This window comes from Pempheris klunzingeri, chromosome 20 (assembly GCF_042242105.1).
Source record: "Pempheris klunzingeri isolate RE-2024b chromosome 20, fPemKlu1.hap1, whole genome shotgun sequence".
Classification (NCBI taxonomy): Eukaryota; Metazoa; Chordata; class Actinopteri; order Acropomatiformes; family Pempheridae; genus Pempheris; species Pempheris klunzingeri.
The window spans coordinates 17641019-17663743 of record NC_092031.1 but is presented as its reverse complement, the minus strand read 5'-3'; the positions used below and the strand labels follow the sequence as shown (position 1 = coordinate 17663743).

The 22725-nt window shown below is 44.4% G+C and overlaps 2 protein-coding genes across 2 annotated transcripts in view; one reads left to right on the top strand and one right to left on the bottom strand.

The window, feature by feature from the left end:
• The window catches only part of hexd (hexosaminidase d), a 4241-nt gene extending 1763 nt beyond the window's left edge, over positions 1-2478 (bottom strand). Inside the window, exons 1-9 of the mRNA XM_070851540.1 lie at positions 2224-2478; positions 2040-2138; positions 1827-1942; positions 1551-1638; positions 1241-1405; positions 974-1157; positions 766-837; positions 449-647; positions 4-165 (exon numbers count right to left, since the gene is read on the bottom strand). Of these exons, the coding sequence (XP_070707641.1) occupies positions 4-165; positions 449-647; positions 766-837; positions 974-1157; positions 1241-1405; positions 1551-1638; positions 1827-1942; positions 2040-2126 (1073 nt within the window). The 5' untranslated portion in view covers positions 2127-2138; positions 2224-2478. The remainder of the gene's footprint in view (positions 1-3; positions 166-448; positions 648-765; positions 838-973; positions 1158-1240; positions 1406-1550; positions 1639-1826; positions 1943-2039; positions 2139-2223) is intronic.
• Positions 2424-22725, top strand: ogfod3 (2-oxoglutarate and iron dependent oxygenase domain containing 3). The gene is made up of 9 exons (XM_070851541.1): positions 2424-2818; positions 3612-3838; positions 5475-5550; positions 5692-5734; positions 7025-7089; positions 7754-7810; positions 8219-8372; positions 12004-12127; positions 21917-22725. Exons 1-9 carry the CDS (start codon positions 2751-2753, stop codon positions 22051-22053), a joined length of 951 nt encoding a protein of 316 aa, XP_070707642.1. The 5' UTR covers positions 2424-2750; the 3' UTR covers positions 22054-22725.

Below are 22725 nucleotides of genomic sequence, written 5' to 3'. Positions count from 1 at the left end.
CACCTCTCCATGGCCTCCACCTCCACTGAGGAAACGCCCAGTTTCTCAGTCACTTTGCTCTGGGCCTCAGTGCTGAACTGACCGTGGCTGAGCGTCTGGAGACAGGCTGCTAGTGATGGAAGAGCCACGGGCATGAGCTCGCACAGCACTGACAGGTGGTCATACCTGGCAGTGTGACAGTAATGGACCATGTTAAAAGCTCTGTGTTGACATAGATGCTAAAAACAATTCTTAGTATAGCATTACATCTGGTACAACATCTGGTTGGTGAAGTCCTTTAGACCCTAATAAATTCTAACATTGGAGCCTGTATAGGGCAGTTATGTTCTACATAAACACCGGCATATGTGGTGAGCACAGTGCTACCTAGTCTTCTACCCTCTAGGCTTCCACCACCTCCATACTGGCATCTACTAAGCAGAAAGTGAGAAATTCCTTTACTATTTACCTTTGCCAGCCTGTGATGGCGATGCCCTGCAGGTTTACACCAGCAGATACAGAAGCAGCCACCTTCAGCCACTCCAGATGATTATCCACATGTCTCTGTGTGCTGGGCACACAGGTGTAAACACTGGTGGAGCCTTTAAAGGAGCTGGCCGCCCACAGGTCTGACATACCGGCACTGCAGTACTTCTCCAGCAGAGACACTTGGCAACACAGTTAGAGAACATAAATCACGACCACCAAAGCACCTGCTGCGGACTATTTGATGACGAATAACAGCCCAGTGTTTAAGTAGACATTTTCAGCGTATGCAGTTCCTACCAGTTGTGTCCACATCCAGATTAGGGGTGTAGTCCCACAGCATGGGCTGGACGAGTCCTGCTAGACCACTAGCTGTCACATGGATAATGAAAGAAAAACAAGACTTATAATGAAAACGGTCAAACATCACACTCAGTTAATCATTAGAAGTAACTCCACTTTTAAATATTTGAAATATAATTTGGGACCAACTGTATTTCCTCCTCACCTTTTAGTGTGTCCTGGCTCATGCCTCTCATCATATCGTCCCACATAATGATGGTGATGTGTGGCCACGCCTGTTTGATAGCCCTGGCCACCTTGGTCACATGACTCAGGAAAAGTTGCTCCACCGTGTGTCCAGGTGAGGCCAGCCACAGCTTGGACTCCTCCCCCTCGCCGAGCATGTACACCTTGAGGAAGCGGAGGCGGGGGACATGAGAGAACTGGCGATACTTCGGAAATAATAAAAAACGGCCGGCAGACCGATCCTTACCTCATCTGCTCCAATGTGCAGTGTATTTACGTCTGGATGCAGCTCCACCACCTGCCTCAGTATCTCCATCACCAGCCTCACCCCACCCTCTTGGTGGGGATTCAGGGTGCCCACACACTCTGCCACCTCCCTCAGGCTCCACATGGGCCGATGCTTCAACACAAACTATGACAGAGGACGGACGGCAGCGGGTCACACAGACAGCTAAAATAGGGACAAACACTTGTGCTGAACTCCATCTTAAAATTGAGCAATTCTAGCCATGTTACAGTCAGTTATAAAAAGCATTACAGCAGGATGTCTGCCTCACCTCCATGTGACCAAATGTCTGCACGAGTGGGATGACCTCCATGCCCTTAGATCTGGCTAATTCCTGCACGGATAATATCTCCTCTCGGCTGCAAACACAACAGCCAACAGAACTTATCGAACCAAAGCGTTTTATGGCACTCCACAAAGGAAGTTTACACACACAGGAAGGATTATAACTTTACTACAGGACCTCAAAACATGATAGGCAGAAAGTACATGCAATCACGCTCTGCCCATAAACCCAGAGTGGAATAGGCAAAGTCCCAAAGTGCACCTGTAGGCAGGCTGTGCTGTGGCCTGCAGCAGCTTCAGCTCCCCCTCATAAGGAAACATGTCCTCATACTCCACCAGCAGGCCATCGACTCCCAGCTGAGAGAAGAGCTCGATCAGCTGAGGAGATGGAGTGAATAACAATATTTAAACAGAGGGAGGGAAAGGTGTGTAATCGTGTGCTGCAGCAGGTAGCAGGAAGGTGCTGTGCTCTCACCTTGTGAAGGTATTCTACTCTTGGGGGGGCACCTTTCAAATCCAGGTGAACCAGTTTCTTTCCTTTGGGCCAAGGTGGGCTCTTCATTCTGACTACAGACTGCAGGCGTGAACAGAGCTTCCCATAAACAGCAGTGTAGATGGAGTTACAAGTGAATGAGCATTAGATCATTTGTTTGACTCACCGGGGCAGTCCAGACCAGGCCAGAACCAGAACCAGAAAGTGATTGTTGTTGGGAGGCCTCTGTCTGCTTCTAGTCGTTACAGTGCAAACGCACACAGTGAATCACAGTGTAGGTAATCGATTAATTTAGTCTCGGCGGGCAGAGCAATAGATGGAGGAGTGCATGCCATAGATGTATACACACGAATCCGTGATTGCATGCTAAAGGCTAAAGAGTTCAACGTGTGCGACGCTTAGCAGAGAGTCAAACACAGAACCCGGGCGGAGCTGTACAGTAGATCACTCTGTTTCAGCCACGCTGCGCGTTGCCATCACACCCGATTGGACGAGGTCCAATGAAAACGCCGCTTTCTCTTCCGGGCAGCCAATGGCGTTTGTCGATACGCGTCCACCCGGAAGTGGAGCGTGCTTCAGGTGGTGGTACAAGCTGTTGGCGGGGAGGACAGGACAGTATGGCCAGCTCGGGGCGAGAATAACCGTGTGTGACGGTGTTTTTCAAATGCTACACAGCACACGGTTTGAGTCAAAATGGCGCTACTGCGACTGAGGAACCCGCAGGGCGCGAACGCGACAGAGATAGAGAAGAAAATCAAAAGGTGAGTGAGTTGTGTGAAGCTGACGGGGGTGTGCCAGGCGGATACTGCGTCGCCCTGGTACTTAAAACTACGACCAGGGATGTGTAGACGTGTGTTTCCACCCAGTTGCCAGTTTACTAGATACACCCAGCTAAAGTAAAGCAGTCTAATTAACCAGCAGTGCAATAAAGCCTCCTCTCTGAAGGCTGCAGTGCTCAGTTTCTGTTGAGGTGTAGATTATAGTGTAAGGGAGTTTGTGGCTCTGCTGCTTATGTTATTTACTAAATGAGATGGACAAAACTACACTTCCCAGAAATAACACAGTACAGTTCAACAGCACCGCAAACTACATCCTCCAAAATGTCCTAACAGTTGACTACACACCTCCACAATCTAAAACACACAGACCACTCCTAGCACTTGGACTTTCAACTAGTTATTTGCTGCTATTAGTTAACCCTACAGATAGATAGATAGATAGATAGATAGATAGATAGATAGATGGTGTCCAGTAGCTCACACAGGCAATTGACGAACAATAAAATGGACAAATATAGATAATAAAAGTCTGTTTTCAACAGATTATTATTTACTAATTATTCAAACTGATTAGACACTACTCATAGCTATCTGTTTTATCCGCTGTGTCCCATAGTGGCCATGTTGGGAGAACTGACAACAGCAACAGTAAATGAAGAGAAATGTCCTCATCATTCTTCATTGTAGCCAAGAAGATTAGATTGACAACACTGCAACAACAACCTGTCATATCCAGGTGATCATCTGGGCCTTTTTTTTCTTCTGTCTTGGTCAGAGGTAATGCCCTCCGTCAGGGCTCTGCATGGAGGGGGTCCAGAGGGTCCGTGGCCTTGTTGCTGGTCGCCCTGTCTGTGTGCGGGGCGGCCGTGTGGCTGTACGTGACCTCTGTGGACAGCGACGTCACAGAAACGCTGGTCAGCCACGGTGAGCTGGTCTCTCCCCTTCCCAGAGTCTACACCGTCCGGTGCTCTGAAGACTACGAGAACTACAAACGATATCCAGGTGAGGCTCTGCTCCTTACACTGCACGGTGTCACGCACTCATGACTGGGATACATATCTTGGTAATTCAGCTGGTGTTGGATTGTGCTCTGCCAACAGCACCAGACTGACCTTCTGTGACTTCCTATTATCATAATAATAAAGACTGTTACTTGAACTTACACATAAAACCCACTAGATGGCAATATAGCACAGGCCTGTTCCTTTCTTTATTACTTCATGTCTTCATTTGTCATGTGCGCTCTTTGGACATTTTACTTCTCAGGCTCCCTCCAACAATGCTCAAACAATGTGTAGAGGAAGAAACACTTAAGTTAAAGTAAAAAAGAACCTAAGGCACAGACATAAAGTGGTGCAGAAGGTAAAATACAAGAATAAACTGTGATTATAGATAACAGGATATAATGCAGTCTTCAGAATGTTGTGCACTAACGTATGTGCAGAATGAGATCATGCAAGAGCTAACAGTATTAATAGATAAGTATGTGGACATGTAAACAAAGGTGAGAGTGACGTTTATCAGTGTGGTATCAAAGTGTCCTAGTCTGAGCTCGTGAGTTAGAGCCACAGTCATAGAGTGAAGCTAGTCTTCATCCTGCACTGTTGGGTGAAAAGGTCTTTCATGAACGGCAGCTCTGTCTGATGCGCAATTGCCATACCAGTGCAAGGGTGTTTAGCTTCTGAAATAATGGTTGCAACCAAGAGAGCAGCGCATGGGAGCAAATACTAACCAGCATGCGTGCGCTCTTAAATACAAGGCTAAAAAGCCGGGAGATGCGTTTATACCCATGTGAAGTCACTGTGGTCAGAGCAGTGAGTTCAGGTGGAAAGAGGCAGCACTGAGGACATTGTTTGTTGAAGTTGAACATGCCTCAGCATGAGTGAAAATACAAGGAGGAAGAGAAGCTGGTCTGGTTACTGCTTTGGCTTAATGTCTGTTCCTCACACTACAGGACGTCCCTAAAAATAATAATAGTTAAAAAAAAAAATGGTTCCATGTTTGGAATCACTGAGAAAGTGATATAACTTTAATCCTCTGAGCAAAGGTTCATGAGAGTGTAACTGCAATAAGCTGCTACTGTTCAATTTGCCCAGTGTTTTTTTTAATTAGCGTGTAATCGCTCAGTCAAATTCATCAAAACAACCTCCCAAAGTCCAAGGTGACGTCTTCAGATGCCTGACCAACAGTCCACAACCCAAAGCTGTTCAGTTGACTTTCACATGAGATGGAAAAGCAGAAAACCCCTAAAACTGAGCAGCGAGAAACATTGAATGTTTGAAAAAGAACAATTAATCACAATTAAAATAGTTTCTCCTTTCCTGTCTGCTTAATGTCCTGTGAAATTTGTCTTATTAAACATGTGCTGCGAGGAGTTCAAGTGTGTAAAGAAAACACAAAGGGAGGCTCAGACTTTGACCAATGAATAATAATTGCCAGAGGTCGGAGGGCCGCCCTGAATTTTGTGGCCTTAAGGAGCAGAACCCCAGTAAACTCCTTACCTCACCTTTTTTTTTTTTTCTCTACCAGCCACTCACACTCTCTGCTATGGAGCCCAGAGCCTCCAAAACCAGAGGATACTGCACCGAGGTACTCTGCTATTATTTTTCAAACCCTGTCTCACATGTCTCCCTCCCAGGATGCACCCCTCAGAAGTGTGGCCGTGCAGTCACAGACAGCGTGGTGACGAGGGAGGAGGCTCAGGTCCTCAGGAGGTAAACTCCGTCATTAAAATGTGCAGGGTTTCTCATCTTCTCTCCTCTCTCCTCTGTCCCTGGTTATTTTTCACATTCACTGTCTTGTGTCTCTGCGGTGCAGCTGAATCATGTCGAACGCTTCCTGTCTCTGACACACAGGCTGGCTGAGCGAGGGCTGGCGTTGGCTGGGTCAGAGGGAGGAGTAAGTATACCGCACGATGGGATCGCTGGAATGAATGAGTGGGCAGGCAGGGGTTAATACGCACCTGGTTAGTGTGTGTCCGACTGAATGAGGTTTATTTAATCAGAGACTATTCCAATCTACTTGTTTTTGCTAGTGTTAGAAAACTCTTTTTGATCCAGTCACCTTTCTTCATATGGTGATAAAGGCCAAATTGGTACTTTTGCATGTTTTTGCCCCCTGAACTTTTTTTGCAGACCATTTTCCAAAGCACAAACACATATTTAAGAATGACCCGTCCATTCGTTTCAGAACTTGAAAATGAACTCGCAGAAACTTTCCTGTGCTATGAATTCTGGGATTGAAGGCTGTTTTCAGAAATGCACACACAACCACATTTTTTTTAAGCTGAACTGACTCAATAAAACACACTAAACGTACATACACGTGTGCTTATGTACCAGTTTCTGAATTTTGTCTAATACATTGAGTTCAGTCCCAGCGCAGCACTCAATGCTTTTAAAATGCTGCCTGTGTCTTATGTTGAATCATGGTTTCACACACACACACACACACACACACACACACACACACACACAATACTTATTAGTAGAATCAATTCATAGTTTTTGTTAATTTTATGGGAGCTGTCAGTAATAAGAGGGATGTAGAAAACCACCAGCCGTATCCTTTGACAGCAGTAAACGCCAAGTGTTGGGCAATGTGTGTGTGACATTTCTAGATAAAATGTTTCCATTACTGGATCTCCGCTCCTTACATAAAAATGAGCCCCTTCAGTGAAGATGTATTGCTACCTTTATCAGCCCAGAAAGTTTGGCCCAAAACTTGAGACGCTTCTAGCACACTCTCAGATCACTCTGATGTAATGGACCCCTCCTGACACTAGAAGGCAGCCTGGCACAATAAGCAGATGTTGAGCCTGGCAGATAAAACGGGAGTGATATTCCCGCTCCGAGATGTCCGCGTGTGCTCCGCTCCCTGCTCTCCGTCCCCTGCAGGCCTGGTCCTCGGCTAATAAAGGAACTGTTTATGGAGTGTCGAGACACTTAAGTGAAGGGACAGGGAGCAACAGGAGGACTTCTGAGAAAATGACTTCTTTTTTTGGCCCGTGAAAAACAGCAGCGTCCCAAAGGAGCTGACAAGCAATAACAAGTAAAGGGCAGTGTGAGCGGGCCACAGAGGGAACCGCACTAAAGCTTGAGGCACACGGCCCGCATCAACAGCCAGCACTCATTTGTCCAACTGATTTGTCTTTTGCACTAATTCCTGTTTGTCTTTCGACCCCTGCAGGCTTCCATACTTGACCTGCACTCTGGAGCGTTGTCGATGGGGAAACAGTTTGTCAACATCTACAGGTGGGCAAGTACATCTTGTCTTGTTTGTCTCTGTGCTTACACTATTTTTGTGCCTGCAGGAATCACATCCTGCATGAAATGTAACATTTGCAGAAGTATACTCCCCAAAGTATATCATCAATCTTGCTGATGCTGCCCCTTGTGAGACATCTTCTCCGGGTCCAGTGAACCATTGGGCTCTCATTCATCACTGCCCAGCAGAACCCAGTTTTACTTGGATCACCTGCTCGTCTCTATCCTCCTCCCTTCGTTCATTTTCTCCCTCACTTTCTACCATCTCCCTCAAGTCCCACCGGGCAGGAGGCTGACACCGGATCCTCTGGGACCATCTGGACGATTTTAATCAGGAAGTGATGACGATAACACTCCCACCCTTCACCCCCCTCCCCCACTGGGCACTTCCTCATGCGAAGCAGTCAGACGTTTACTATCTGCTGTGTTCGGATGGCTGGGTGGCACACCTGTCTGGGTACTGGTGCAGCGTGCCATGCTGCGAAGCGTTAATTTATGCTAACAGATCCCGTCTCCTCTGCTCTCTCTCCCCCCCCCCCCCCTTCTGCTGTGGCTGTGCTTGTGTTTTTTTTTTGTCTGTCTGCTCTTGCGTCTCTGATTGTCTGCGTCCCGGACCGTCTGTCTGGGATTGTGCGACGGGATGTGCCTGCAGGTATTTTGGCGATCAGATAAAGGATGTGTTCACGCAAGAGGATTTCCAGCTGTACAGGTGACAAAGGAACCTTAATTGAAAACCAGCCATGCGTTTACTGCACATTCTCAGAGTTTTGCTCCAAAATGAGAAACTTGACAGTGACAAACTGAAATTATGGCAGTTGGTAGACAACATTAGAATGAATGATCGATATCGTGCAATGATGTTGGATGGATAGCTTTTACGGCATCATGTATATGCACACCTATTGGATTGTTGAATATACCAAAAAATAGAACGAATACCTAAATGAAAAGATTTAAATGTTGCCACAGACTATTTGCTGGTAGCAGCTGAAGTCTGAAAGTGTTTTTATGGATATCAGTCCTCATAAACCCTGACCTGTAACTGCAGCTGAGATAAATAATACTAATGAAGTCAGATCTTTCAGCCTGATATGCTTTGTCTGTTTTCCACCGTCAGAGAGGTACGTGGGCGAATCCAGGCGGTCATTGCTGAGACGTTTGGTTTGGACCCGGCACTGATGTACCTCACCAAGCCCACCTTTTTCTCCAGAATCAACACCACGGAAGCCAAGACCCAACACGACGAGTACTGGCACCCGCACATAGATAAGGTAACGCACAAAACCGAAACTCCGTCTGGCTTGGAGAACTTCATCAAACAGATAAGGTATTGGCTAGATGTGACCCACTGTCTGAATTTTAGATTTGGCAGTGGGAGAGGAAAATTGGGATTGGTTCATCCCTAATGACGAGATGTGATCTGCTCCCAAAGATGAGGGCCTGCGCTAGCTCAGTTATAATGTGCCGCCATTACCATAAAGGGAAAGCTACTAAGCAAAGTTACCACACTTTTTTTTTTGAAGGCAAATCCAAGGAATCAGCTTGACTCCCCTGAAACAAACTTATCCATCATTCACAAGGTGCACTGAGCACCAAATGGATTCTTTTAGATGAGGTGAATCTGGTGTAAAAGGTAAATACAGTGCCAGAGCCTTTGTATGTAATTAAAACCCACAGAGACTCTGGCTGAAAATACACATGTAAAGAAGAGTGCCCTGAAGTTTTAGATCTCGCTGAATTAAGTGGTTGTTTACTAAGCTCATTCCTGTGTTCTGTTACGTAAACCATTCACACCATACGTTGATTATTCATTATAAATATTCATGGCTTGCAACTGTTTATGGCTCTGCGCTGGAGACAGTGTAACTGAAGGCATTATGTTTTCAGGTTGCTTGTCCATCAGCCTGTCCGTCCCATTCTCATGAGCATAATACCTCACGGAAACCTTGAGGGAAGGTCTCCATGTTTGGCACTTATGTCCACTTGGGACTTAAGGATGAACTAGATTTTTGCGGTCGAAGGTCACCTTGGCCTCACAACACACGTTTTTGGCCATAACTCAAGAATTCATTTGCATATTCTAACAAAATGATCATGCAAATGTGTAGCAGGATAAAATGATGAAGTGATATGTCAAAAGGCCAAAGGTCAGCATCACTGCGATGCCAAAATGTTCTGCAAAACATTTTTTTCTGGCCGTTGTTCGATGCTGTAGCTCAGGAGCAGAAGGGCAGACTGTGACTTGGTCGGATGCTGAATTGACAGTCGTCTTGTGTTTGGACAGGCATGGGTGGAAACTGGATGTTCGGTACATTGTCGTTAATATCACTGCTTTAATCTTAATCTTTTGCTTTGCACTTTGTTTGCTGGCATGGGATGTTAAAAAGTTCCTCTGGGATTGAAAGAAGACAAGTTTTAAACAAATGAGGTGTCTGTCGGAAAAGCCTCAATGCTTTGCGACTTAGTTTTTTTTAAATGTTTTTGTTATTGTCTTGCATTGTCTAGTAAAAATCAATGCAATATAGTGCAATACAGCTGACATCCCTGAAAGCTGTTTTTGAACTATAGGCCTGGAGGCATTATTTATCGGCTCATAAAGCTGTTGACTATCTAAATATTGATCTGCATTCTTCTCTTGCTACATGAGAAAAAAGGACAGGAGGAGCTGCACATATTTACTTAACACATGGTATTTTTTGAAGCACAGCCTCATCTCTGTCAATATTTGCTGCCACATCCTCTCCCGCTGGCCCTCAACAGCTGGAAATGTAACCTGAATAGACCCACCTCTCTTCCCCATCTGTCTCTCCGCAGCCATTTTGGGGCTAATTGGCTAACCCAACCCTCATTTAAATGTAAATGGACCCCGATGTCTTTGGTGGTGAATTTTCTCCCCATCGATCATATAACTGACACAGTGTTATGGCTCCGCTTGTAATATGATTGCATGGAAAGTGTGTTTCATCTCATTCATGGCAGCGATAAACTTTCCCTCGTAATGAAACTGAATTATTGGTGCAGGCAATAATGTCAAATGTAGAATTATCATTCATGGTGCTGATGTACAGCAGCTTGTTAATATGCTTGTAAAATAGCTTCCAACCAGACCTGGTTGATTTTGAACTTGGACCTACAGATCTTGAATCAATTTGAAAACACATTAAAAAGTTAATTCACCCAAATTACAAAAAAAAAAACCCACCCATGTGGACATGTGGTTTGACTCCAACTATAGAGAATGAATCAGAAAATAAACATGCATGATACTTCTGAGTAGCATCTCATGCCCTCATGCTTTCTCTGTCCTCTCTTTTCTCATTCCTTCCTCCATTCTGTCCATAGTAGTCGATGGCATGACTCGGTTTGCAAACGAAAAACCCAGTTTACTGTTTAACATGCCCACAAAAAATTGATGCACAACACAGAGCACCTCAGTCATCAACAAAAAGGCAGCTGCAGGTGACCGATGCAGGCAGAGACACAGCCGTCCAGACCTATACATGCTGATAGTTTATATTATATTTAGATATTATTTCTATAGTTTTTTATTAATTCAGTGTCATGTAATATTAAAAAGTGTTGAAATTACAGAACTCTGCTGAAAACACCCACGAGTGCTCTCTGAACCAGGCTTGTTTGAAGTTGTTGAAGCGATTCATGAATCTGTCAGCAGTTCACTTTGTTTTACTTTCTTTGAGGTACGATGGAGCGAGAGCACTCTATTCTATACTCTACAGTCTAATGTTGCTGTTTGTCTCCTTGAAAAGGCGGCCTCTCCCGCTCTCTCTTTTGATGTTTCATTTAATCAGCCCCAAAGGTCTCTCGAGGAGAGCAGTTCAGGTGAGGAGTCAGCAGCAAGTGGAGTCCTTGGAGACTAAACACTCCACTCTCCGTCAAGAACGGCTGACAAAGAGGCCGTAGACACTAGAGAGATACTGTGTCGTGTTCTCTGTGTGGTCAAACAGTCAGTGGAGCTCACCGTATATAAACGAAGCACCCTTCCAGTACGAAGAATTCTGTCGCCAGAAACACGCTGTCTGCAGTGATCACGAGGCAGCACTGAAAAGCTTTTTGGAGCTTTTGAAATCGGTGCTGGGTAAGCTGTCACAATCCATTTGGGGAACAAAAGAAGCAGCTTGTCCAGAGTGAATCTGATCCACAGCAGTGATGCAGTGTGCACAGTTTAGAGGAGCCACAGTTGTACCCCAAGCAACTTTAGACATTTTTGTGAAAATGTGTGCAGCTGAGATTGAGGAATCCTGACTTTTAGTGTCTGGTATTGGCCACACACCCTATAATGCAATGTTTGAGTGTCTCTTATCAGTCCGCCCACATCTTTCAAACTCCAGGCCCCTGATTTGTAACAGAGGCGTTTTGCCTCAGCCTCAGCTGAAATAACCCCTAAGACATCAACAGGGGTGACTTTGTCAGACGGAATAACACTAAAGACATTACACTACATTCCTAGGCTGAGAAGTACTCCCCATGACAGGTAGAGTGACCTTTTCTCAACTTAACCAATCACTGATTAGTGAAAAAGAAGTATTTCAGTTCAAATGTTGGCGTGCTTTACTTTAGGCTGGAGCTCAATTTAATTTTTTTAACCATTTTAGCGGCACAGGTCGGAACTGAAATATCTCAACCTTTGAATGGATTGCTATGGAATTTGGTGCAGACATTCGTGTTTCCCTCAGGATGAATTGTAATGGCTTCAGTGACTCCTTGACTTTTCATCTAGCGCCATCATCGGGTCAAAGCTTTCATTTGTTCAGTCCCATCGGTCTTGGTTGTACCGCATGTCGACACTGTCGGTGTGAACATGTTGACAAGCAAAAGCCCACAGAATCTGAATTACTGTCGGTTATAAATCAGCTACTGTCTTCCTCTCTCACTCTCTGTCAGGTGACTTATGGCTCGTTTGACTACACATCACTCCTCTACCTGTCTGACTACGGCTCTGACTTCACCGGAGGAAGATTCATCTTCATGGACCAAAACGGCAACCGCACAGTGGAACCACGGGCAGGTAACTACCAGCCATTAAAGGCTAAATCTGCCTAATGTAGGGCAGGATAATGTAACTTCAGACACTCAGTAGTAACACCTGGATTTGTCTGTATAAGCCTATTAACCCACACTTACATTAAGTGATGCAGTCTAGATAAAGGATCTCATTATCACAGCTGTGCTTTAAAATTATAATTGCGGTACTCGGCTCTATTAGAAAATCTGGAGGTGGTTTTAGCACTCAAAAAAGCGGGTGTAATCCTTTGTAAGTGGGTAATCAGCAGCATTGACAGCTGCACAGGGAAGGTGCTGGGGATTAGGCTTTACCTAATAGCACCCGGAGGGTTAGATATAACATCTTGATCTCTAAGGAAATGTATCGCACTATGTATGTGAAAACGCTCCGTATGTATGGAAAACAACACATGGGTACGCCGGTGATTAAACGGATATTTTAAAGTTGCTCGTGCAAAAACCACATTGCAAAATAACCATGGGAACATGACACTTCAGAAGCAAATGTAAGGCATTTAAAAGCAGGACAAGTGGATCAGTTATTTTTGGGAGTGTGTGGAAAAATCTGGGAAGTTTCCAAGCTGGTCATTTTATAGGAATGTGCCAGAATGAGTTTACCAACTTGTTTCAAGCGAATGATGACTTCTCTGCACTTTTGCGCTGCCGTTTTGACCGCGTACCCCCCTGCAACTCTTTCAGCTTTTCAGCTTCATTTTCCCGAAGGCGAAAGTTGTTTTCCAACCAAAGGAAACAAGCAACTCACACAGCTTTGCAGCGTTTCTGAGCTCAAAGAAACTTTGAAAGGTCATGGAAGCAAGGTTGTTTACATGGAAAAAGTAAAAGTTGTGAATGGTTACATGAGTTACATTTTTTTTACTTTAGTCCAAAATCATAAATTTGTCTCTTTAATGTGTGTACAGCAGCCTCTATCCTTAGGTGCCAAATAAAAAAAAGTTTTTATGGGGACTTGTTGGAACGGTAGTTGGTGATCTAACCAGTAACATGCTTGCCACTTGGGACTTGGAATGTGCTAGCATTAGCCAGCAACAAAACTAGCCATATTTTAAGGTGGTGGTTCATGATCTGGTTAGTTACTGCACGACAAGTTTGCTAACTGTCTAACAGGTAAGCTAGCTCTTTCACTACGCAGCCAGTAGGCTTATTCATGAGACATATTTGTACCATAGTGGATTGTAATCTAGGATTGCAAGCTACACCTGTTCTGTGGAGCAGTTTATACCCTGATAAAGGAGGTTTGTGTAAAATGTAAAGTTTAGCATTGTCGTTCTTATCAACTTTAAGCTATTTGGCAATGGCACAAATTTGCACGTTTATTTCTGCAGATTTCATTTTCCTCTTGTAGTAGATTTTTCTGACAGCAGCATTTCCATTCAAGTAAACAGATTTTGGTCCAAAATGTAGCAGTTCTAAATGCACTTGTAGTGCCCGAGCCTTTAAACAGTTTCAGGCTAAATATTAAGGGTAATCTGCAATAAAGTCGTGAATCGTATCTCCCCGCTTTGCTCTGTGAGCGCTGTTCATTATGGAAAACCTCTCCCGTGGCCGTTCCCTCTTCCTGACAGCATCCTGTCATATCTGACCGCATCCCCAGCCATCCCCAGCCATCCCCCGCCGTCTCCTTTCTTTCACTTTATCCTCTGCTGCACTTCCCGGCTTCCCTTTACCTCACCCTCTGTCCGTCATTTCCTGAAAACTGTGCGATTAGGGAAAAAAGTGCTCCTCCTCCTTCTCTTTCCTCACCTACAGGTTTTCACTCTTCCTCCTGCTCCCTGCCCATCTCCAACGAACTTCCCACTGACAGTGTCCTGTGGTGGAGCTGTGAGCGACTGAAGGATATATGTTAATAAAGAGCGACTGCGGCTTGCCTGCTGCCTCATTGCCTGTGACAGCTTTTGTGATTAGCACTGCCACCTTGCACTCGTGAAGCGAGAATAACTTCCAGACAGCGCAGTGAGTGTTGACGGCGTGATTTTAAGCCCCGATAAAACCTGCAGGGAGAAGAGGAGGAGGAGGAGGAGGCGGAGGAAGGGCTGGGACAAGAGAGAAGTAGGACAACTCTCTCTCCAAGGTCCTCCTTGATAGATTTCTAATTCTCAGTAGAGATGGCGCATGCATGAGAATCTGAATAGGTGACAGGTGAAACTCCATCACTGTGGTTACGACCGTCACTGTCATTTTTATTCAGAGAGGCGCATCAAATAGGAGACACAGCAAAACCCCATGTGTAACGCACCATTAGGCCAGATCGTTTGGTTTACATTCATTTGTCTAAAACAAACCTCACTTCATGTAGAAACTCATCTGGCGTCATGCTGGGCAGTTGACTGGCAGGCTTTGATCAGGAGTCTGATCCTCCTATCTGGACGGATGATTAGTTTGCTGAGATAATCATGGCTCTTTGAGGCGACAGCCATGAATAGCGTGCAATTATAACACCAGGAAGACAATCAGGACTTGGCTGCTAGAGCGCACAAAAGGAAAGCCAGTATGAGAGTGAGCACCGGGGGGGGGTGGGGGGGGGGGGGGGGGGTGGGGGGGTGGAAGTGTTGTTCAGGAGGACTGGAAAAGAGGGAGACAGATGACGGATGGATTTGCTGAACGTTTGAAAGCGTCCCCTACGCAGAGTGAGGGAAGAGACGGTATGGATGGAGGGTGGGAACAGTCAGAAAATGGCTGGTAGATAGATAAAGAGTAGATATGGAGAGAGAGAGATAAGGTGTTTGGCTGGGAAAGACAGATAGAAATAGAGCGATGGAAGGACAGAGAGAGAGAAGAAGGCACGTCTCCCGGTCAGAGGAGCCAATAGGGGTCAGCCAGCCAGCTTAGACATCCACAGGGGAATTCGATAACCCCAGCTGACTTCAAACCACCAGCTTCACCTTGATGTCTGTGCTACTGCAAAGATAAGGTCACTGGATACCTGAAAAGTATCGATTGATTTTTGGCACACTGTGTTCTCCATTTGATTTGTCAGATTTGTGCATGTTGTGTTTTTGTTTTGTTTGATAATTGTGGATACAATGCACTATGATGCAATTTTGCACCCGACTGCACTTTTTTGACTGTTTTGTCATCACACCTGATGAGTTTGTTCTCCTGCACACATGTTTCACAGCTTTGTGGAGACTTCCTGTGTAGATGCTGAGTACACTGACCTTTTAATTATTCGCCAAATTAGCCAATAAAAAAGTGAATTGTCCATTACAAATTAGCTGGCAGCGACGTCTTCAATTTCCTTATTTTGTCTCACCAACAATTTAAAAAAAAAACCACACATTTAATTTGCAAATATTAAAAACTCTAAATCCCCACATTTCAGAGACTGGAGCCAGACGATAACTGATTAATTGAGTAATTCTTTCAACACTAGAACAAATTCTGTGATGTTTTTAACTGAAGTTAAATGTTTTTTATGATCTCAGGTGAGGTGACTCACCTCGGCTGCTGTATGAAACACTGAAAAACCAAACATCGCTAACCAAAATCATAAACAAGTGACGAGCCTCTGCTGGCCCAGAGCTGCTCTGTAGGCTGATACGCAGTGCGGTGGGAAGGAACAGAACATTCTTTTTACTTTCAGCCCTCTCCAGGGTTTTACGTCTCAGCCAAGTCACAATGTAATCTAGATGATTGCATTTGGAAACCTATTTTCCAACTGAGATTCATCCAGAATGTTCACGCTGCTTTTTAATTCATTGTTACCCCACTTCATCTACCTTGCCCGGCCTCCTTAGGGACACCAGACTGCCTGTGAGATTCACCCCCCACTAATTGAGGCCGTGGGAGTCATGGAAGCGATCGATACATCGACTGGACTGTGTGTGGATGTGTTGTGCGCCCGTTGACTTGGGTGGTTTGTGTTGGTGGGCATTTTGCTGCAGCAGCAAACCCCTGTGTTATCGGCATCTGATGAGTTACGCACTGCTCAGCATCCTGTTAGCACTGCACACTCATCCCGCTTGACCTCATTTAGTGCAAATCGGTAACGTTGATTAAACGCTCAAACAGACGCCGTTGCGTTTCAGCTGGACATTTCTTGACGTCATGTCAGTCAACCAGTGTTTCAAGAGCTCAGACATCAATAATAATAAAAAGAGTAATGTAACAGTTTGTCCATTACGTCTCCAGGACTGGATATTGCATTTTGGTGACCAACTGCACTGCAGTAAGAATTTAAGGACTAAGGGTTCTTTTTTATCAGGATGTATTTGTTTTTTTTTTCTCTATAGCCAAGATCTGCTTGTTTCTGTAATTTGTGAAGCACAAACATTGTTTCCCACCTCTTGCCTATTGGGATTGGAGCTTCTGAAGGATAAGTGGGTGTAGCCATTGGAGGGATGTTTCTATCATAGCGAATGCAATGTTTAGGCTTTTGACTGTTGGTTGGAGAAAACAAGACTTTTTCCCTCTAGAGCAACAAAAGACTTTATATAACTTTTTTTTTTTTCCCCACATTAGTAGTTTACTCCCCAAGACTTGTAAACAGACTTTGATGCGAGTTCCCCTTTAATGCTTCTTTCTAGTCAGTTTGAACAGTGTGTCCCAGATTATGAACACAGGTGTCCTAAACCCCCAAAATGCATTATTATTATCTGATGCTCCGTGACGGCTAACGTAATGTATGCTGCGGGAAATTTGTAATCATGAGTAACTCACAGTTATGTTCTGTAATACTCTAAATACCTCGGGACAGTGAGAATTCCTGAATGCCTCTTGATGTGTCTACAGAAAGCTGAGAGAAGCAACACTTGTAGGATTAGGGTATTTAGAAACGAGCCTGAAGAATGAATTTCCTTTGACCTATTAATTAAATTCCATTTTTGTTGTGCCTACGCTTTGCCTCAAACAGACTTACCAGTGAACCAACGCAAAGCAAATGGAGCAGTGGCAGTTGTTGCCTTTATCAGGAAATACCACACCTTGACCCTTAATCCAGACCTTTTGAGATGTTTATGAGGATAGTACCATTTAGAGCCTGACATTGTCCATCCATCCATCCATCCATTGCACATTTGTCAGCCAATTTCATCTTATCACAGATATATTTATATATTTCCACCCATGTGTTGACTGATAATCAGCTATTTGGAACATTTGAGAAGCTTGTTCAGCCTTCAACAGACTCCCCCAGGTTAGACGCATCAGTGCACAACGGGACAGAGATCTGAAGATGTGAATGAAACTGAGATGTTTTGAACTTAATTTCTAGTAGATTGCTGGATGTCATTAATGGAACAGGGCAGAGAAAACGATTTGAACTATACTTGAGCTTTTTTTTTTTTTTTTTTTTTTTACATCAGGAAGACTCCACGAGATCAACAATATTATTTCCAAATCACGTCCCAGGTGCGAAATAGAGACCCGGACCCTTATGCACATGGTGTGTAAACGATACAAGAACAGTCCTTGGAGTCAAGGGTTCATAGACTTTGCTCATCCAGTCTTGTCCTGCATGGGGGCCGCTCCCCTCTGCTTTTTCATCAGAGGCAGAGTTTATTAAAACAGATTGATTCCTGGAAACAAGTATATTGCTGTGACTCAGGGAAAAGAGTACGTTTCCACTTCTAGAAAATGAAAATAGTTTCATATAGGGCTTCAGTAAGATTGTTTACTCTCTGAAGAAACGCGGGCCTCTTCGATGTATATGGAGAGTGTGACATGGCTTTTTTTTTTTCATGATACTCGGAAATTGGGATTAATTATTGTGATTGCACTTTGGAGGAGGCTACTAGAAGCAGCACTACTTTTTATGCCTTTTGATTGCCTGCAGGTGTGAGTGTAAGCGTGAGTGGGTACCCCGCCTCTCGCCCAAAGTCAGCTGGAATTGGCTCCAGCTTCCCTGACAGATAGGCGGTATAGATAATGAATGGATGGACGATGTGCAGAGGCAAATAAAATGGGTTCCATTACTAGTTGTATTTGCAAAAATATGCTGCAAATATAAATGAATAGGATAATGTCATAATGATATTTACCAAGACACCATTTAAGGAGAAAAAAAAATGCCTGTGTAGGCAAATTAAAATAGCAGGCTGAGTAATTTGACTCACCTGTGTGAAATGATCCTGTCAGCCACATTCAGTCCCATGTTTTACAGCATTCACACTAGTGCTGTAACTTGCACGTGTTGTGTGAAGATGTTTTGTTCTTCACGAAGAGCTCCCATACATAGATGCTGCACCTGCTGCTGGATCGTACGGGCAAGTCTGGCCTGTAAATAGTACATAATAGTACATAATAGTAGCTACATGGAGTAGGAAAAAAAGTTTTTTTGGGAAAAAGAAAAGAAATTCTACTATTCACATGATTTTTACCCAGGAAAGACGCAGCCCCTCTGTCTGCTTGTATGTGTTTACATGCCAGTCTTGCCCAGTCCAATAAAGCATGTTTTTAGCGTTTTTCTGGGGTTTACTGTCCATATTTGAACTCAAATCTGCATCCTTGACTGCTGTCACTATTAGAAATGAAATTGCTGATTATTTTGTGAGCATAAAAAACTACAGACAGCCCTTATGAGCATTACAGTGTGTCAGCGTGGGTACATATTATTTTTTTAAAGCTGAAATCTCTGCTGTCTAAAGACTTTGGCAGAATTCTCTCCTCTCTGTCCTGCTGTCACTGCAGACGTGTCTGAACTAACTGTGACCAAGCGCTCATGTTTTTTCGTTGAGCTTCGACGTGTTTTGTCAGAAGTCTCGGTTTCACTAAGGCTCACTGCGGGTGGGGAGGTTTCACTGTGTAATGTCAGCTGGTGCTGCTCAAATGCACGGTAATCCGAGCAAAACTCAAATGTCACAGCTCTGCTATAGTTTGACATGAATAAGTGAGCAAATAAAGAACAGATAGAACTTGATTTGTCAATGCAGGAAACTGTTGATGTGACTGAATTGTTTGCATTTCCCCCCCAGCAAGAAAGTGGGAGGTAGTGAGAGCATCAGTTTCTGCAGGGACAGCATGTGACAGAAAGGTCCCCAGCCAGACTTGAACTGGGAATGTTGTAGTTCAGGGTCAGAATCTCTGGGGTTCATTATGATGAAGTAAGTTAAAAAGCTTCAATAGACTGTAGATTGTAAAGTTTTTACCATACGCTGTTGAGCAGGCAGCACCATCTGCAATGGCCACAGGCTGCTAGTACTGTGATGAGTTACGCAAATATGAACATCTATTATTTGTATTGATCCATTAGAGTCTCTTTTTGCAGGGGTAGGGGGCATGTGACCAGGGGGGGAAATGTGGGGTAAAATTGTGGATATAAAGCAACTGTTCCAAAAGTTTTTGAATAATGTCTGTAACTGCCCTGGAAAGAGATCTGTGGAAGAACCCTATGTGAATATCTCTCCATTGTTTGCCACTAATCTGCTCTGCTGACTGTACAGAACCCTTTTACAGTCAACACTGGGAACATTTATATTGACAAGTGCAAGGGATTATTTTCAAAGATTACTTCATTGTGCAGTTATCTAAAGCCTGTGTGGCAAATTTGAACACTTGAAAATGACCTCATTTTCAGTGATATAAAACAAGGAGACCAGCACTTATTGTTTGCTGCTCACATTCTGCTTTTGTGCGTTCGTTCTCTTTCTTCTTGTTTGCTTTTTGGTGGGTTTTCAGTGTGAAATTCATTGTTAAACCGAGCACTGATTTCCCCTGACATCATCCGCTAATACCCAGCCAGGGGAATTTATACACACGCACACGCATAGCTGTTAGTGTTTCTTGGAGTCAAAGTAGAGCAAACAAATTGGGGCACAATGATTCCAGATTTTTATTCATATTCACATAACGAGACAGCCCCATAACCCAAAGTGAAAGTTTTGTAACAAAACCAGAGTGAAAACTTTTGAAATATAAATCTCTTAGTTAAGGATTACAACCACAGAACAGCGCTGTAAACATGAACGCAAACGTCTGTCTAAGACAGAGCAGCTTGTGTTGAGAAGGAGCCACCCTGCTAAATGGTACATTGTAGCTGGTAAATTGCAATAGCTCATTAGCCGGCCCAGCGAAGCAAAACCTTTAGATAAATGAAGAGAGGCAGCCTCTCCAAACTCCACACTGTGTGTCGGTCCAAGAAAAAAGGGTTTTGAAAATTTTTTTTTAAAACAGGCAGTCAAGAGGATGCAAGACGACCCAGGAGTGAGCCACTTTACCTCGTCATAAACCTGGCTTCTTTCTTGTCTTTTTTTTGTGTCGTGTCGTGTCGTCTCCTCTGAAGTTTTCTTCCGTGCCATAAGCAATACTGCACAGTGTGCGTACTTGCTTCTTAGAATGGTACAACATGTTTTGGAAACAAGTTTATTAACTGTGTATCCAAGAGAGAAGAGAACATCACTGCTGCTCTCATTGTGCACTTGCAGAGCTGGAGTCAGGACGTGGTCGGCCTAGCTTAGCATGAAGACTAGGAAAAGGAAAAGCTCTTTTCAAAGATAAAACCTCTGAAGCTGGTTGGTGGGTGTTTTTATTTCACTTTCCCTGCCTCCATGCCTCTGGTCTTTAAGCAGCAGCTAGGCAAACCATGCCACCACTTGATATCAATCTTCTTATCTCAGCTTCGCAAAGAAAGTGACTTAGTGTATTTCCCAAAATGACGACCTGCTTTCTAAAAAAGTAGCTATGTTTCTTTTTCACAGTGCTATTGCTAGTTAGCATATTATTAGTAGGGCAGGACTGAATAGAAAAATGTGTGATTTGCTTGTCCTGGTCGAACACTTGTGGCCACTGAGTGGGGTTTTAGATGGGCCTTACTGCACCAGCCTGATGCTGGAGAATGAAGGGATCAGATGAGTCTTTTCCACGTGTATTGTGCTTTCTAGGTCAGGCAGAGTGGACATGTATTTGCCTGACACGGCTCCTTCAGGTCATTTATAACATAGTTTCATTCAGGTGGTTTTCTATTTGTTTGGTTTTGTGCTGCTATTTAACATTAAAGTGTACGCTGAGTGTCTTCCCCCAGAGAGGGGAGCACTCCCCGATGTGTGGACCTTATCTATACTAAGATAGCGTAACCACGACTAGCTGTGCTGGATGCCATTTTTTTCCTATTAAATCTTCTATTGGGGAAGGCAAAGGAGGCTTGAAATGTCTGCGGTCATATTTTATGACATCATCATCATAAAAAAGAAATAAAAATCCCCCACAGAATCCTAAATTTGAATAAAGTGATTCATCACATGGCTTCTTTTATTAATCCAGCCGTCTTTAATGAATAGAACTTGTCAGTTTTGACTACATAAATACATGTAAATGATAGCACTGTTGTAGGGGTAGTCCATAAAGGAGACTAAATCCGAAACTTGGTCAACGAAAACAAGACCAAGTGCGAGTAATAAACAAACTCAGGGCGGCTACGTCCATACTGCAGAGGATGGACAGGAGCCGGGTGGTTTGCTGGTGGATTTACGTACTGGATGACGTAATTGTAGGATAAAACTACAAGCTATGGACCTTTTGGCTAGTTGCCAGGTATTGACAAGCCAACGACTGCTTCCTCTGATTCATCCCTGGTCTCTCTCTCTCTCTCTCTGCACCCTCCCCCTCTCCCTCTCTGTCCCTAACAGCACTGTAGTGACAAAGCCTCCCCCTTGATGTAACAGCCCAATGCAGCAGAGTAGTAAATGTGACGTTTTACCGTTCTGAACGAAGCCTCCAACCATTCATCACAGTCCTGACTGATATCACCCTTCTCATCTCAGCAGCAGAACCAAAGCAAATAAGCACATTTACCGAAAATGTCGCTCTCCTATAAAAGTCCCCTTATTTCTCCCTTGCCCAGGACGAGTCTCTTTCTTCTCCTCCGGCTCGGAGAACCTCCACCGCGTGGAGAGGGTGACGTGGGGGACGCGCTACGCCATCACCGTGTCCTTCACCTGCGACCCTGCACACGGCATCTCTGACCCCACCCTGACCTGAGGCGCCCGCGGGAGACAGCAATGCCCACTGGCTTGGAAAAGCCCTGCAGCAAAGGGAGAGACGAGGAAAAAGGGGGGAGGGAAGAAGTGAGATTTTACAAAGGAGGTTTTGCTTGCAACATTCTGTAACATCTGTAATTCATTTTATTTTCAGATATTGACTTGCTGCCTCTTACTGGCTATGCTACCAAGGAAAAGTGGTCACCTCTTCTGTAGAGATGCTTTCTCAGCCCTCACTATTTTTTATCTAATTTTCTACAACGCTTGCTTTTCTTGTCACACCATGATAATTGCTAGTATTAGGTGCGTTTGGGGTCCCCACACATTGTTCCTCTCGCTCATTTGGGAGGCGGCTTGGGCAGAAATTGCCTCTCGACTGAAGCGCTTTCAAAGAGGCTTGAAGTGGGATCGTGGGATTGTTTCCTGTGTGTGTCTCGGTGTGTAAGGAGAGCTGTCAAATCCCGGAGGATGAGAGATAAATCTGATGAATCACCCACTGAATCAGCCTTTCATCACAAAATCCCCACTCATGCTTTGCCCCCCGCTCATGACCCAGGAGGTGTTTTCTTCTAAGAAGAACCCTCTCCTTTTCCCGGAGTGATTGCTCTTTCTTTTATGGTGCCATTTACTTCAGCGTAGTAGGTGAGGGTGGTTTGAAATAAAATACTGACAC

What these genes read in the sequence shown, in the direction of transcription:
- ogfod3 (XM_070851541.1), top strand. Translation starts at nt 2,751, where the DNA reads ATGGCGCTACTGCGACTGAGGAACCCGCAGGGCGCGAACGCGACAGAG. An exon ending in ATAGAGAAGAAAATCAAAAG is followed by an intron (nt 2,819 to 3,611) that starts GTGAGTGAGTTG and finishes TGTCTTGGTCAG; the next exon opens with AGGTAATGCCCTCCGTCAGG. An exon ending in GGCACCCGCACATAGATAAG is followed by an intron (nt 8,373 to 12,003) that starts GTAACGCACAAA and finishes ACTCTCTGTCAG; the next exon opens with GTGACTTATGGCTCGTTTGA.